This window comes from Harpia harpyja, chromosome 3 (genome assembly GCF_026419915.1).
Source record: "Harpia harpyja isolate bHarHar1 chromosome 3, bHarHar1 primary haplotype, whole genome shotgun sequence".
In the NCBI taxonomy this organism is placed as follows: domain Eukaryota; kingdom Metazoa; phylum Chordata; class Aves; order Accipitriformes; family Accipitridae; genus Harpia; species Harpia harpyja.
Window position 1 is genome coordinate 65,208,833 of NC_068942.1, and position 16,140 is coordinate 65,224,972.

The following is a 16,140-nucleotide window of genomic DNA, read 5'->3' on the forward strand; positions in this document are numbered from 1 at the left end:
TTTCTCTGTAGGCCTGACTTAAAGTCTGCTGTTACTCTGCTACCTCGTGCCTATTTGTTTCTAGAAAACCAGTTTATTTCACTTAATCTTAGCATGGTAGAAGATATCATTGGTAGTTTTTGTGCTGTTTCAACTTGGAGGGTAACACAATTTTCCTGGATGGTTAAAATCCCTACTTGGATTGGGTATCAGAAAAACAGTAAAAATATGTATATTTTAAATATTGAATTTAATTTCCTTTTCCATGCATTTGGGGAAAAAGAATGGTGTGTGCCAATACAGCTGCTTTTATATGAGCCATGCTGCAGCTTTTGCTGAAGTAGAAGGGATTCAAAAGCCTATTATTATGCATTAACTATGTGGAAGAAACAACAGCACAGTTTCATTTAAAGTGCACTTCTGTTCTGAGAGATAGCTGCTCTGGCAGCTCTTGCAGTTGCGTGTTTCTTCCTTCTCAGTGTTTTCTACATGTAATCTGTTCAGCTTTCGAGTTCAAACCTAATCTGTGGTCTGACTTCAATCAAGTCAAATTTTGCCAGTCATTTTGCAGTTTGAATGTGATTGTCACTTCTACTGAGGATGTCCCAGGTAGGAAGCAGCCTCGTATTCTGTGTTGAGTTCTATCTCCAGCAGGTATAAGGAGGTAGTAACACCTTATTGTATTCACTGAAGAAGGCTAGGAAGAAGGAACTTGACTGTATAGAAAAATACTTTTATAGTCAGTTCGCAGATGTCATTGACATTGCAGACAATGCGGCCTCTCCTTGGCAGCAGACTTCTGGCCATATTGTGTAGGGGTGAACAAATTGACTTTATGAATGGATAGGGTGAACAACTAGCATCAATACTTCCCATTCTTTAGTTCTGGAAGAGATTTTAAAGTCTGACTGGGAGCAAAAACCCCCAAAACAAGTCCTTGTTGAGCTTGAGGTGATAATACCAAAACCTCATACAAAGCAAGTGATGTTTGATTCTCTAGCCTGTTGGCAGCTGTGAGAAACATAAGGAATGATTATTTTTCTGTTGGAATGAAAAATTGCCTGACCTTTTAATAGCTGTCCTTTCTTATGTGAGTCACAGTATTGATAGTTAATCCAGTCATTATCCTTTTTCCAAAAGTTTTTTTCCTATCAGGTAGTGATCTTTCCAGGGACATCGCTTTCTATCTGTATTTAAAAAGGACACAGCCAAGTTGAGTCCAAAACTCTGCATAGACAGAGGTCTCCCTCCCTCAAGTGAAACAAGAGGCTGTTGACCATAGAAACCATCAACTTTCAGGAAGCAAAAAATGAGGGAAAGGTGAAAGGGAGAGGGGAGGTCAAATGTATGAAGCTGAAAGGGAGAAACTAAAGGGAAATTCCATGTAGAAGACACCAGTTTTCACTGGTGACTGATGTCTGTGGTTAACTCCCAGACCAATCATCAGGTAGTACAATTTAAACCTCTTCACATTATTCCACAATGATTATTCAGTCCTGAGTGGAGGATGAACCATATTATTCCCCCTAAGCTGGGAAATGACACGTCCAAATAAGCTGCAGCAGTGCTGGACCCTGCTGGTGTTTGAACTGCTTTGGCAACCTTGGCTCAGAGTTGAGTAAACACAGCTGAGGCGGTATAAGACAGTAAGTAAAAAAGGGGAGAAGGTGAAAAACATTTTAGTATCCTGGTTTAGGAATCAGAGGTGTAAAATAAAAGGGTTGGTGTCCTTGGCTGGGGTTTTGAAGAATACATATGTGCTTTGTGGAAAACCAGTATCATAATCACAGAAGATGTTAGCAAGAGTTCAGAAATTCTGTGACTGGTCACTGAGACTAACAGCTTGTTTCACATAAGCACTGGAGAGCGGTCAAACAGAGGCAGATTTAGGGCACTGCACTATGCTGATTTCAAATCTTTTGATGTAAGTTGTTCTTAGACTGTAATAAAACTAGGTACTGGTAATTTCACCTCTGTTCAGCACTGATTTAGAAATGTTCATGTCCTCATTCTTAGTTAATTTGAGTGGACTTCACAGTTTGATAGCTGTACTGAAATCTTGGAATGTGGTAGAGGTGTTCCAGGAAGATTCCAGCTGTCTTCTGTGGAACTGCTACTTTGCAATAATAAGGTCGAGATACAGCTGTATGAAGGTATCAGGCAAGAGCTATCTGTATGGGAAAATAATGTGAAATAACTAACTGTTGTCAGAAAGAAAAGAAAACTCATCATGAGATTCTTGATCTGTAGCTCTTTAAAGGCAGTTTCTAGAGAGTCTATCAGCTGGAGGCCAGGGAGAAAAAAAAAATCCATGATCCCAAACCTTGGGGTCCTTTTAGCATTATCTTGAGGACATTAAAACCATTAACACCAAGCCCAGTACACATGAAACACTGCACTCTGATATGCCGATGCATCCCCGTGTTGCAGTACTTGTGCATCCATGTGTCATCACTGACTCCCTAGATTGGGAGATGAGATTTCATCATGCCTTTCAATTTTCTTTTCATTGGCACAGAATTGTTAATGTATATTTATTTGATTGTTTGACATTGCCTTAATGAGTGCAAATACTTTTTTATAAAAGAGAAAAGAAACTAAATGTAAGTCCAGGGTTTAATAAGGTATTAATGTTACCTTTTATTGTAGCTAATCCAGTCTCGTATAGATATTTTCATAATTTCATACTGATGGAAGGAGAGTTTTTGAAGGCTATTTCATTAATACACTGTCCTTTACAATACATATATTCAATGGATTTAATAGTTTAGGGTTGAGTTAGTTATTTGCTTCATAAGCTGCCACTTACCATTGCACAGATAATCACATTTGGCAGTCCTCTTTTGGATGAGCAATGCAAATTGAATTAACATACGACAGAGATAAAATTTGCTCATAATTCTACTGTTTGTGAAGTGAGAGCTATGGAGGGGGATGCTTACTGTGCCTCCTGCCATATGGTGCTTTGCCTGCAAATAGAAAGCTTGGTCTTTGGCATCACACAGCATTAGACTGATGCACAAATGTCTCTCAAAGAAGTTGGGTGGTGTTTCATATCATTTCGTTGTACTTCATTTGGATGATCTGTTGCTGTCCAGATGGTACAATCCATGAAACCAGTTTACTAAAGAGTTGTCTCTAAAGGAATTTCCTTGCAGAATTTTTCAAGTAAATGTGCATGTTTCTTGGATTGCCCATTCCTGATTTGCTTTAACACTGGTGCTTAGATTAGTATCCAGCAGAAGCTGAACTGAGTATTCGAGGGAAAATCCACGTCATCCTGCTACAGAAAACTGGAACCAGCTGTCTAATGGGAATGGGAGCTTAAAGCTTTGTACTTCTTATTTTTTCTGGATGGCATCCAACATTCTCAGTGAATTGTTCTTTTTTTTCTTCTTTGGTCCTTGTAAGATGTCGTGGTTTAACCCCAGCCAGCAACTAAACACCACGCAGCCGCTCACTCACTCCCCCCCACCCAGTGGGATGGGGGAGAAAATCGGGAAAAGAAGCAAAACCTGTGGGTTGAGATAAGAACGGTTTAATAGAACAGAAAAGAAGAAACTAATAATGATAATGATAACACTAATAAAATGACAACAGCAATAATGAAAGGATTGGAATGTACAAATGATGCGCAGTGCAATTGCTCACCACCCACCGACCGACACCCAGCCAGTCCCCGAGCGGCGAATCCCTGCCTCCCACTTCCCCGTTCCTATACTGCATGGGATGTCACATGGTATGGAATACACCGTTGGCCAGTTTGGGTCAGGTGCCCTGGCTGTGTCCTGTGCCAACTTCTTGTGCCCCTCCAGCTTTCTCACTGGCTGGGCATGAGAAGCTGAAAAATCCTTGACATTAGTCTAAACACTACTGAGCAACAACTGAAAACATCAGTGTTATCAACATTCTTCGCTCTGAACTCAAAACATAGCACTGTACCAGCTACTAGGAAGACAGTTAACTCTATCCCAGCTGAAACCAGGACATAAGATTTTTAAGTTACCAGCTTTTACGTATAAAAGCACTTGCTGAGTATACCATTTTTCTCCACTGACAATTCAGAGTTCAGGGCATGTTAGCTTGTGGTGTTAGAAAGAGTTATTTTAAAATTTGACATTTATGTGATTTTTTTTTTTCTCATGAATTTAGGCTTTCTGTAATTCCATTAAAAATATAGCTTTAAAGTACTATGGCACATTTATGATTTTCTAATGACTATTAAAATTTATTATATCTAATTTGGGAAGTAGCCTTATAAAGGAGGACTTTCATATGACAAATTTTATGTATGAGTAAACTAGTTTCACTGTGATTATATGATCTTTGGGTTGCCTTTGTTTCCAGTGATAATACTGGAATAAATAACTAAAGTCAATAAGCAAAAGCAGCCCTGCTTTTCTTTTCTAAAGTACACAATTGCTGTCACAATACTGACAGTGCACAGGTTATGCAAGAGGATCAGATGAGTGTATTATGCTGTTCCCCAAGACTACCTACGTGTCTGTTTGGCTGTACTGAGCTCACCACAGTCATTTCTGACACTGTCACCGCTTCAGCACCTGAGCTAATATGTGAAACGTGACAGAGGACTGACCCTTTTGACACAGGTCGTAAAGAGAATATGGGAGGAATTTCTGCCATTGCCATCAGGAAGCTTTCAAAGCCGCTAACCTTCTTTCAGTAATAATCTTCCCAGTGTGCTGATTTTGAAGAACAGTATGGCCAAAGCCATGAATGTTTTGAAAGCAAGGGTGGTTCTAAGACATACTTACCCCATTCATTGCAACTCAGCTCATACAGGACCCCTGCATTCAGGGAGATGTGGTTGGAAGAAGTGATGATTTTTTGGCTTTGCACTCAAATCTTCTAACAGATTATATTAGTAGAGAATTATAAATTAGTGCAGGTTGCAGTACTGCGAAGGCTGTTGCAAGTTCAATTCTTGGTGCACAAACTGTTGGCATTTTACTGCTGACACCAGGTAACGATGCATGCATTTGCTTGAGAGGTATAAAGCAGCTCATTTCTGCACACAGTGAGGAGTTTGCTATCACTGAGGCACAAACTCATGTGTATGAATGCAACATCAGGCCTTGGGAAGTTGAGGCTCTGCAATGTGAAAGGGGAATTGCACATAAGCAGAAATACACTAAGTGCAGAGGTGCCTGAAGCTGCTTGCAGTGCTTAAACAAATGACACATATTTGAAATATTCAAGTTGGCTTGTGAATATGATTATAGAGGGGGTAAAAGTGGAAGTATGTAATTCAGTCTTCCATCTGTCCTTCCCCTTATATTTCTGCCCTGGCTAAGTCTGATGATCAACAGCCCCTGAATGCCAGGGCAAAGTGGTAGGTACTGCAGTCAGTAAATGTAACATGTCCTGAAGGGAGAGAGGAACAAGGGCAGAGGAACAAGATGCAGGCATTAACAGGAGAAATGGGCTTCTGTGTACATCATCTGTCTAGCCCCTTTCCTGCAAAGGCAGAGTGGAGTTGATTGCGTGTGTCCTTTCAAACAGCTACAGCTCCCTTCTCCCTTTGAGGAAACATTTAAGAGTTATAACAGACTTGAATGCTTAGCAGGTATTAAAAGTTGGCATGTTTGTTGCCTCTTTGAGTAAATCAACTGCTGATAAGGTGAAGAAATCACATGTTGGGGCAGGCTATAAAACCACAGATCCACGTGGTTGTTGAGATGTTCTGTCAGGCTTAGGAGATTTTGAAACTTAACTTCATTGGCACACTGCCTGTCACAGTATGGATAGGGCATATGGGAACAGTGCTCTGATGGTACCCAGAAGTAATCCAGTAACAGCCTAAGTCCAGGCAGGTGCCACTGGCATGCCTGGGTTACCCTGGCTGCTGCATACCAGACCTTCACTCCAGAGCCATGCAGACAGCTTAAGCTGTGCAGCTGCTATTACATTCTGTTCTGAGGCATGCTATTTGCATGCTTTGTGTAGCTCTTTAGCCACATGCAGCTCAACCAGAGCTTTTTATCAAAGGTGAATCATCCTTTCTGTTATAGCATAATCAAGGATTTTTTGTTTCCATGACTCAGAGAAAAAGGTGGTGATATCCCCTCCCAGTTGTGGCTGGGTAGGCTGCTTTTGTTTCCTCATTCATTCCCCCTCCCCAGTCGTGAAATGAGCTGCAGAACGATGACATTTCCAATATAGACTTGATTTTCTTGGTGCCCTCCCTTCCCCCTCAATAAGTTTGTGCTTGATAAGAGGAGCTGCGGGAGCCATGGGCTTGCAACAGTACCAGCAGGATAAATATTTCTGTATTTCTAGCTGATTAAGATGATTAGTGTATGTTCCCCTCCTTTTTTTGGCAAAGGTTAGCTCCATTAGGTGTACTGCTCTTCATTTTATCTCCTTCTCCCATCTGTTCTAGCTCTTTTCAGTAGAAACCAAGGAGATGTAGCTCCCACTCAGGCTGCCAGAAAGCTCTGTCTCCCATACATGAGAAAATATCTCTGTGTGAAGTAGAGCGGTGCCCTGCTGCGCACACACATCAGATTGTACCATGAGTGCAGACCGTGCTCTCTCAAACTCCGTGATAATGTCATATCCCCTCTGTCAGCTCATACAGGTGAGGGAATACCACTGCTCCCCTCAGTTAAGTGATGGTGATTCCCAGGCCTAAGCTAGGAGCCAAGGGAATTCAAACAGCCTTTTCCTGAACAACCAGGTTATCATAGCATTAGGTAAGAAAACCAAATCTTTGTTTAAAACATTAAAACCACGATAAGCGAGTAAATGAAGAACAGTGCATGTAGATAAGGTATACAGAATTTATAGATGACAATTACACAAAACCTATGATTACCTGGATAATAAAGCTATCCAGACAGCAAATGCTTACACTGAAAAACTCCAAACTTTGCCTTGGAACTCACTGGCAGGAGGCCATTTCATTAAGGAAGAAATCTTACTTAGCAAGCTCCAGAGCCTTGCTTCATTTCCCTGACTTTTAAAGAAGATTTTGTAGTGACTCTATGTGAGAAAAATTGCATGCTAGCATTATCTTTGAGAAAAGCTGTCTTCATACTAATTCATTTAAAACTACCTCTGTGAGGCAAGCAGAAATTTATTACAAGTGGTTAGTTATTACGAATACTTTATCACCAGACTATATATGAAGCAAGATGGTTTGCAGTGAAGCTGGTTTGCTTTTGCTTGGTGATCAGATGCCTGGGCTCATTTCTCTCTTCTGGCCTTCTGATTTCCTATTTAGTATTAACTTCGAATAAGTAAAGTCACATTAGAAAGATTAGAAAGATAGTGATTTTTATTCATGCTTCTTGAAACTTCAGTTTATACTGACAACCATTTTTAAAGTTGTACTGTGAAATATTTTACAGTCAACTGAATGAGATTACCAGGTAGGTAATAGCTTCCCCAATGACACATCCATTTGGTCAAATTATGGGACAGGGGCATATTGCCTCGCTATACGGTGGCAGTAAGGGGGATGCACGAGTGCCTGTGATGGGAGCTGCAAACCTTTGCATCAGATTATGTGAAAGGATGTACCCCATGTGCAGGGTCACGTTATCATTGCTAGAGAATCAGGCCAGGGCTCTGGTCTCTGCTGTCCTAGTGCGTTGCTGGAATACATGTATTCTCACAGCCACAGCTTGAATGGAGGAGACAGAGGACAAATGGGGGATGTAATAAGAAAAATATTATACATGTCCTGAAGACATCCATGTGGGCATGGCATTTCAGACAGTGATGCAAGAACAACCATATTGTGTAAGATGCCAGCAGCTGTAGCTCTGGGTCTTTTCTCCCAAAGGAGAAGTCTCCTTAATGCTTTTTTAGTTATTAATCATTTTAGTTAATATTAATTGTTAATGGGCAGAATTTATTTAAAACCACATGCTTTGGGTGCTGACTAATTTTTTGCCATACTTTATTTCATGTGGTAGGGAATAACTCCTCTGAGAAATTTTGCTTTTGGCAGCTAGTGTAGCTGACAAGAAGTTCTTAAATTTGATGGTATTCCAGTATTATTCCAGAAGGCTATTCCTCCCTGATTGCTACATTGGGGGAACTCATGTCTTTGCACATTCCTGTCGTCCACCTACCACTTCTGTTTCATTCCTTCCTTCACCAGATTTAGATAGTAGACTTTCTGAAGAAAGTACTTCGAATCACTTTAATCTTTGTGAAACGATTTGCAAGACTGTGGAGCCCTGTAAAGGTTTGTAGTTAAGAACCTGATGGAGGGCTACAACCATTGTATAATTTTTCAGTCAAGGCACACTTGAAGCCAGGAATATTATTTCAGGATTAATTTTTGTGCCTGTGGCTATCACTTTGGAAGTATATTTAGAGGAGACACAGAGAAGATGATAGTAAAAATAAAGCATTAAGAATGTGAAATTCTTAGTACACTGGAACTTAGTTTAAGTCACTGGAATGATGATAATTAATAACACCTAAATATCAGTTCTCTGTTTTTTCTACAGAGCAGAAAAGAGATTCTGAGGTGGCAAGCTATAATGTAATAAATTGGAAGATACACTCACGTTTGGTTGTATATTTCTACAGATGCATCCTTATTTTTCAGTCTTCCATTTATAGATGCTGTAAAATTAAAAAAAAACCAAAACCATATTTTTCTCTTTCAGCAATTAATGAATTTCCTAAAGATGTATTTACAAATAAAGAACGGCAGAAAGGAGGGGTTCTGCTTCATATCATTGCCGTAAGTTTTCCTCTACTGTCCTTCATTTTTGTTTTCCTTTTATTTGTCTTGTAAGATGTTAATCATCTTAGTGGCCTTACTAAATAAAGCTCTGTATATGTCAACATGTTTCTTATACTTTAATTTCAGTATTTCTAATATGTCTATATGGGTACAGAAGCTCAAAAGATAACATCTTAGGGACATGGTTTAGTGGGGGACTTGGTAGTGTTAGGTTAATGGTTCAACTCGATGATCTTAAGGGTCTTTTTCAACCTAAATGATTCTATGATTTATTTGAGAAATTGATGCAGTGCCTATGCATCCATCCTCTCGGAGATAAAATCCTGACTGCATGCATCACAGACTTGTATTTGTTTCTATTTCATCTTGTATAAACAGGGTTTGGGATTCATTGTTGATGACATCAAGCATGATGTGGAAGATTCTTGATTCTCTTTCTTTCCTATTGTGCCTCTATGCAAAAGATGCAATTATAATTAGAATAAAAACAGCCCTGAAGAAATATAGAAAATCATAGAATCAAATAATGGTTTGGGTTGGAAGGGACCTTAAAGATCATCTAGTTCCAACCCCCCTGCCATGGGCAGGGACACCTTCCACTAGAACAGGTTGCTCAAAGCCCCATCCAAGCTGGCCTTGAACACTTCCAGGCATCCACAACTTCTCTGGGCAACCTGTTCTAATGTCTTATCACCCTCACAGTAAAGAATTTTTTCCTAATATCTAATCTAAATCTACCCAGTTTAAAACTGTTACCCCTACGGTACCCCTACACTCCCTGATAGAGTCCCTCCCCATCTTTCCTGTAGGCCCCCTTTAGGTACTGGAAGGCTGCTATAAGGTCTCCTTGGAGCCTTCTCTTCTCCAGGCTGAACAACCCCAACTCTCTCAGTGTCTCCTCACAGGGGAGGTGCTCCAGCCCCCTGACCATCTTCATGGCCCTCTTCTGGACCCACTCAAGCAGGTCCATGTCTTTCTTATGCTGGGGGCCCCAGAGCTGAACACAGTACGTGTCATGTGGAGTTTTATGTTTTGTTGTAGAAAAAACAAAACAAGTAAGGCCTGCAGGCTCCAGTTTTCCATTCCCAGCTCAGGGAAAGTAAAGTAGAAAGGATTTGTGTTTGATGGACAGTAGCAGGGTTAGGCCCACTGCATGAGCACAGCAAATAAAGCCACGTAAGACACGTGTGCAGGGAACCAGGGTAATTCCTGAAAGGTTTGGTGCAGTGAGCCATGGTCAGGGTCCACTTATTTCCAGGTGTGATTATTTCTTGAATATTGTTAATCAACATGGTGTTACTTTCTATTGAATTACTTGGTCTGATAATTAATTGAAAATATAGGTGATGACTACGTAACTCTGTAAGCCTTAGCCATTACTTTCCTTTATATGAAGTCTGTTGTGGCACCCTATTCTGTCAACCTGTGGTACCTTTCATATTCTAGGGTCTGGCAAACATTCTTGTTCTAAAATTAATCCTACATTCAGGAATCTGTTTTTATGCCATAAGTTGATCAGCAGAGGGATTTTTATTTGGAATGGAATAAAAAATGAAGCTATATATTTCTGCTATTCTGAATAAATACAGCATTGCCTTCTTTCCTCTTTTCACGTACAGGAAACATCTGAAGTATTTCCTGAATTTATTTTCTTTACAGGCTCTTTATATGTTCTATGCTTTGGCTATAGTATGTGATGACTTCTTTGTTCCATCCTTAGAGAAAATTTGTGAGGTATGTTAAAGTACTTTATTCCCCTTTTGGAAATTTATTTACAGAATATTGTAGAATCAGACATTTTGTGCCATCTTTGTTTGGAGTTCATTCCTGTCAACTTTTTGGCCTTGGTCCTTTTCAAATGATTTGAGATTTCCATCAAAAAATGAACCTGTGGTCTAGACACATTGGTCCCCCTGGCCACACTCAAGGAGAAGAAATGAAAGATGTAATGAGATCAGACAGCAAAATCCACTCTTAAATACCTGAAGCATGTAGCTAGGATGGGTATGACATATGGATGAGTTGGGTTTATTATTGTACTCCTAGTTTTAAAAGTCACTTGTGAAAAGAAATCATGCATAGACAAATTAATGTGTTGGCTATGCAAATTTTATTGCACATCTACCACAGTATCAGCAAGGAGAAAGCAAGTGTATGCGGTCCTAGCATCAAGTGGATAAAAGTGAGAAAAGGGAGAATGCATGAGAAAAGTATGTGCCTTGGTTTCATATGGAATGAGAATACATATTTTATATGCAAAAAATTAGTACATAAATGTAATTCCTTTACATAATTGTTGAGAATACTTTGCAAAATTACATGTGGGATTCTAATTAAGTGAGTTGATTGGGACAGGGTAGAATTTATACTTGCCATATAAATGTTGTGTTAGGTCAGGCTTTGGTGAACTACTACAAAATGAATACAAAATCAGATTTTAATTCCTTTTCTGAGGGCAAAATGAAAATCTCATCTCCTTTGCTTTTTAACAAAAATGTGTGTGACTGTCTTCTGGAAAACTTGTGTAACTAGTTAAAAAGTCTATTTTTATATGGATATGTGTACTAAATTCCTATTAGTGTTACTCAGAACTAGGTACTTGCACTTGTCAATAGGAGAACAAGTAGAAGAATAAGGGAGGTGGCCGATAATAGTAAAATACTCAAAAGGGAAAGAAAAGATCCCTATTCAGATGCTCTGTCTTCAGCATGCACCTTATACACCATATTTAAGTTGTACCAGTTGGGTTGTACCAATTAAGTTGTCACTGATCCTTCATAAAATCTTTGCCTGTTGTCTCATGTTCTGCTGAACATTAAAACAGCGAAGAAGAATTCAGATAGCATAGTTACGTTTGAGCTCCTGCAACGGTATGACTGGTAATAGATGAAATGGTACAATAAGGGCTTGTATTTATGTTTTGTCAAGTTCTGTAGGATGTCATTTTCATCAGCTCAAAATGTTGCATACTGCCTGAAAAAAACAGGATTTCTGTACTGGTCCTTTTGTCACTAATCACTTTTCTATCCTTGGAAGAAAAATAAGGTGCTAGAGATGAGTCTAGAGACTCTCAAAAAGGAAAAAGCTCCTCCATAAAACCTCTTTATAGTTCAAGGGAAAGATCTTCAGACAGTATTAAATGGATGCAGCCCACTCGTGGAGCTACTCAGGTTTCTTCTGGCCTGAGAACTCTAAGTTATCTATATCCTATTAGAGCTTAAGAGACACTGTCATAAAAATAGACCTGTCTTCAGTACACAGGCCTCTCTGTGTCTAATTGGACTTGTTTTGCCTGTGTCAGCGGACTCACTTTTGATTGACACAGTTGTAAAGTGAAGCCAGAATCAGCCCTGCTGTTTGTAAGATATATTCACAGAGGTTATATTTTTCTCTTATGGATTTTTGTTTTCGAATTTTAGAAGCCCCAAGAATTGCCCTTAATTCTTGAATGTTTGTGTTTAGAGTCCCAAAAGTAAATTAATGAAAACAATTTGAGATGTTTACAACCTTTTTGAATCTGCAGAGATGTTTTTTTCTCTAATCAGCCACATGTAAGCCACAATTGGCTATTCAGTTATGTATAAGTAGGTAATTTTATCTGATACTTCATTGAGTTAGGGTATAAACATTTTACTTGCCCAAAGTATATTTGCCTTCTCAAAAGGCAGTGTCTAATTTTGTATCATAGTGACTGTTCATCCTTTAACAGCACTGTGGCCAGAAAATGAAGAGCTTATATCTTCGCAGCTGTAGAATTGTGCAATGTAAATACAGTAGCAGTGCTGAAATTACCAATGCTTTTCTTCCAGAAACTACATTTGAGTGAAGATGTTGCTGGAGCCACATTCATGGCAGCAGGGAGCTCCACTCCAGAACTGTTTGCATCTGTTATAGGTATGGAGCCCACACACTAGCTTTTATGAGATCTGCTGTTAAAAAATCAGCAGCAGTTCAAGCAGAGGTATCCAAAAGTGCTACCATTCTTCTGTCAATTTATGATCAGCAATTGCAGCTGTCAGCTAGTCTGTGGTTCATGGTATAATTAACTACTCAAAATATCTCATGAAACTGTGAATCTCCTCTCAAAACACAAAGAGGAATGGCTGATTCTCAACACAGGAAGTAAAAGAAGAGTTTTATTGCAGTCCCCTGAGAGAGAATTTGAGATATTTGATGCCTCTTCGGCTTCTTTCTTCACAAATAAAGGGAATTAATTTTAGCAAGGAAGTAGGAGAACAGAGAACATGGGAAAAGAACAAATTAATGTATAGATAAGTCAGATCTGTTAAAGGCAGAAGGACATGGTGTATATTACTTACAGAATTATTTGAAGTAATCTCTGAAATATTAAAGATTATTGGTATACAGAGGAGGTCTAAATGCCAAAAGCAGTTCCTATTAAGAGAAGGAAGGACACAGGATTACACTGGTAGAGAAGGGGGAAAGCAGCAAATTTCATAGAATCATAGAATAGTTTGGGTTGGAAAGGACCTTTAAAGGTCATCTAGTCCAACCTCTCTGCAATAAGCAGGGACATGTTCAACTAGATCAGGTTGCTCAGAGCCCTGTCCAACCTGACCTTGAATGCTTCCAGGGATGAGGCATCTACAACCTCTCTGGGCAACCTGTGCCAGTGTCTCACACCCTCATCGTAAAAAATTTCTTCCTTATATCTAGTCTAAATCTACTCTCTTTTAGTTTAAACCCATTACCCCTTGTCCTATCGCAACAGGCCCTATTAAAAAGTTTTTCCCAATCTTTCTTATAAGCCCCCTTTAAGTATTGAAAGGCCTCAGTAAGGTGTCCCCGGAGCCTTCTCTTCTCCAGGCTGAACAACCCCAAGTCTCTCAGCCTTTCTTCATAGGAGAGGTGTTCCATCCCTCTGATCATTTTTGTATCCCTCCTCTGGACCTGCTCCAGCAGGTCCATGTCTTTCTTGTACTGAGGACTCCAGAGCTGGACACAGTACTTCAGGTGGGGTCTCACCAGAGTGGAGTAGAGGGGCAGAATCACCTCCCTTGGCCTGCTGGCCATGCTTCTTTTGATGCAGTGCAGGATACCGTTGGCTTTCTGGGCTGCGAGCGCACATTGCCAGCTCATGTCCAGCTTTTCATCCATGAGTACCCCCAAGTCCTTCTCTGCAGGGCTGCTCACAATCCCTTCATCCCCCAGCCTGTATTGATACTGGGCATTGCCCCGACCCATGTGCAGGACCTGGCACTTGGCCTTGTTGAACCTCATGATGTTCACATGGGCCCACTTCTTGAGTTTGTCCACATCCCTTTGGATGGCATCCCGTCTCTCGGGCATGTCAACCGCACCACTCAGCTTGGTGTTGTCTGGAAACTTGCTGAGGGTACACTCGATCCCACTATGTCGTTGATGAAGATATTAAACAGTACTTGTCCCAATATGGACCCCTAAGGGTCACCACTCATCACCGATCTCCATCTGGATGTTGAGCTGTTGACCACTACCCTCTGGATGTGGCCATCCAACCGATTCCTCATCCAAAAAACAGTCCACCATCAAATCTATATCTCTCCAATTTAGAGAGAAGGATGTTGTGGGGGACCGTGTCAAAGGCCTTACGGAAATCCAGATAGACGACATCCGTAGCTCTTACCTTGTCCACTGATGTAGTCATTCCATCACAGAAGGCCACTAGGTCAGGCAGGACTTGACCTTAGTGAAGCCATGCTGGGCTGTCTCGAATCACCTCCCTGTCCTCCATGTGCCTTAGCATGAAGGGTTGGTAGTTCCCAGGGTCCTCCTTTCTACCCTTTTTAAAAATGAGTGCAATGTTTTGCTTTTTCCAGTCACCAGGGACTTCACCTGACTGCCACGAGTTTTCAAATACCATGGAGAGTGGCTTGGCAACTACATCAGCCAATTCCCTCAGGACTCTGGGATGCATCTTGTCAGGTCCCCCTGACTTATGTATGTTCAGGTTCCTCAGGTGGTCATGAACCCGATCTTCTCTTACAGTGGGAGGGACTTTGCTGCCCCAGTCCCTGTCTTGTGGTCCATCCACTCAAGAGGTGTGGGAAGAGAGGTTGCCAGTAGAGACTGAGGCAAAAAAGTTGTTGAGTACCTCAGCTTTCTCCTTGTCCATTGTAACCAGTTTGCCAGTCTTGCTCATCTTGAGGGTTTATGCTCTCTTTGACCTTCCTTTTCTGGCTGACATACCTACAGAAGCCCTTTGTAGTATTCTTTGCATCCCTTGCCAACTTGAGCTCCAGCTGCACCTTGGCCTTCCTGACCCCATCCCTACACAACCAGGCAGCATCCCTATACTCTTCCCAGGATACCTGTCCCTGCTTCCACTGCCCATGCATTTCCTTCTTTTCCGTTAGTTTGACCAGCAAATGTCGGCTCATCCATGCCAGTCTCTTGCCTTCCTTTCCTGATTTCTTACACCTGGGGATTGAGAGTTCTTGCACTCTATGGAAAGTGTCCTTCAAGATCTGCCAGCTCTGTTCTTCTCCCTTGTCCCTGAGGGCAGTTTCCCAGGGAGTCTTACTAACTCCTTGAACAGCTAGAAATTTACTTTCCTAAAATTCAGGGTCCTGACTTTACTTTTTGCCTGACCCATATCCCTCAGGACTGCAAACTCCACCAGTGCATGATCACTGCAGCCTAAGCTGCCTCCAATCTTGATGTCACCAGTTAGCTCACTTGCGTTGGTGACCAACAGGTCCAGTATTGCATCCCCTCTGGTAGGGCTGTCTATTACCTGGCTTAAGAAGTTATCCTCAATGCACTCCAGGAGTCTCCTGGATTGCATACAGCTCCCCATGCTACTTTTCCAGCAGATGTCAGGTGGTTGAAATCCCCCAGCAGGAAGAGAGCCTGTGAGCGCAATGCCTCCTGTAGCTGGAGTAAGGCTTTGTCAGTAGGCTCCCCTTGATTGGGCAGCCTGTAGTAGACACAACCACAAGGTTTCCTTTGTTGCCTTGTCTCTAATTCTTGCCCATAAGCTTTCAATCTGCTCATGGGTATTCTTCAGAGACAAGCTCTTCACAATCTATCTGTTTCTTGATGTACAGGGCAACCCTCTGCCCCTCTCTCCTCACCTGTCCCTTCTGAACAGCCTGTAGCCATTGATAGCCACACTCCAGTAATGGGATTTGTCCCACCAAGTTTCAGTAATGGCAACTAGGTTGTAGCTTTCTAGCAGCATGGTGGCTTAAATTTGATAAATCTGTCTTTAGTAAAGCCTTAGTAGGCTTTCTGCTACTATCCCAACTGACATTTTTACAAACTTCAGGGAAATACAGTCTAAAGGAATGCACTATAACCTCATGTCCAACTTATTAAAAAGCAGTGAGTGTAAGCCTTTAAGGCTTCCTTTAGCAAAAGATTTAAAGTACAAGTAGATACAGCTCTGTAGTGCATTCATGTTATCTTTGGTTCTGTCTCAGTGCTGAAGA

At 41.0% G+C, this 16,140-nt stretch overlaps 1 protein-coding gene across 1 annotated transcript in view; it reads left to right on the forward strand.

Annotated features, from left to right (window-relative positions):
• Nucleotides 1-16,140, forward strand: part of LOC128140187 (ras and Rab interactor 3-like) — a 174,376-nt gene that overhangs the window by 48,593 nt on the left and 109,643 nt on the right. Inside the window, exons 3-5 of the mRNA XM_052783723.1 lie at nt 8,628-8,704; nt 10,367-10,441; nt 12,517-12,601. Of these exons, the coding sequence (XP_052639683.1) occupies nt 8,628-8,704; nt 10,367-10,441; nt 12,517-12,601 (237 nt within the window). The remainder of the gene's footprint in view (nt 1-8,627; nt 8,705-10,366; nt 10,442-12,516; nt 12,602-16,140) is intronic.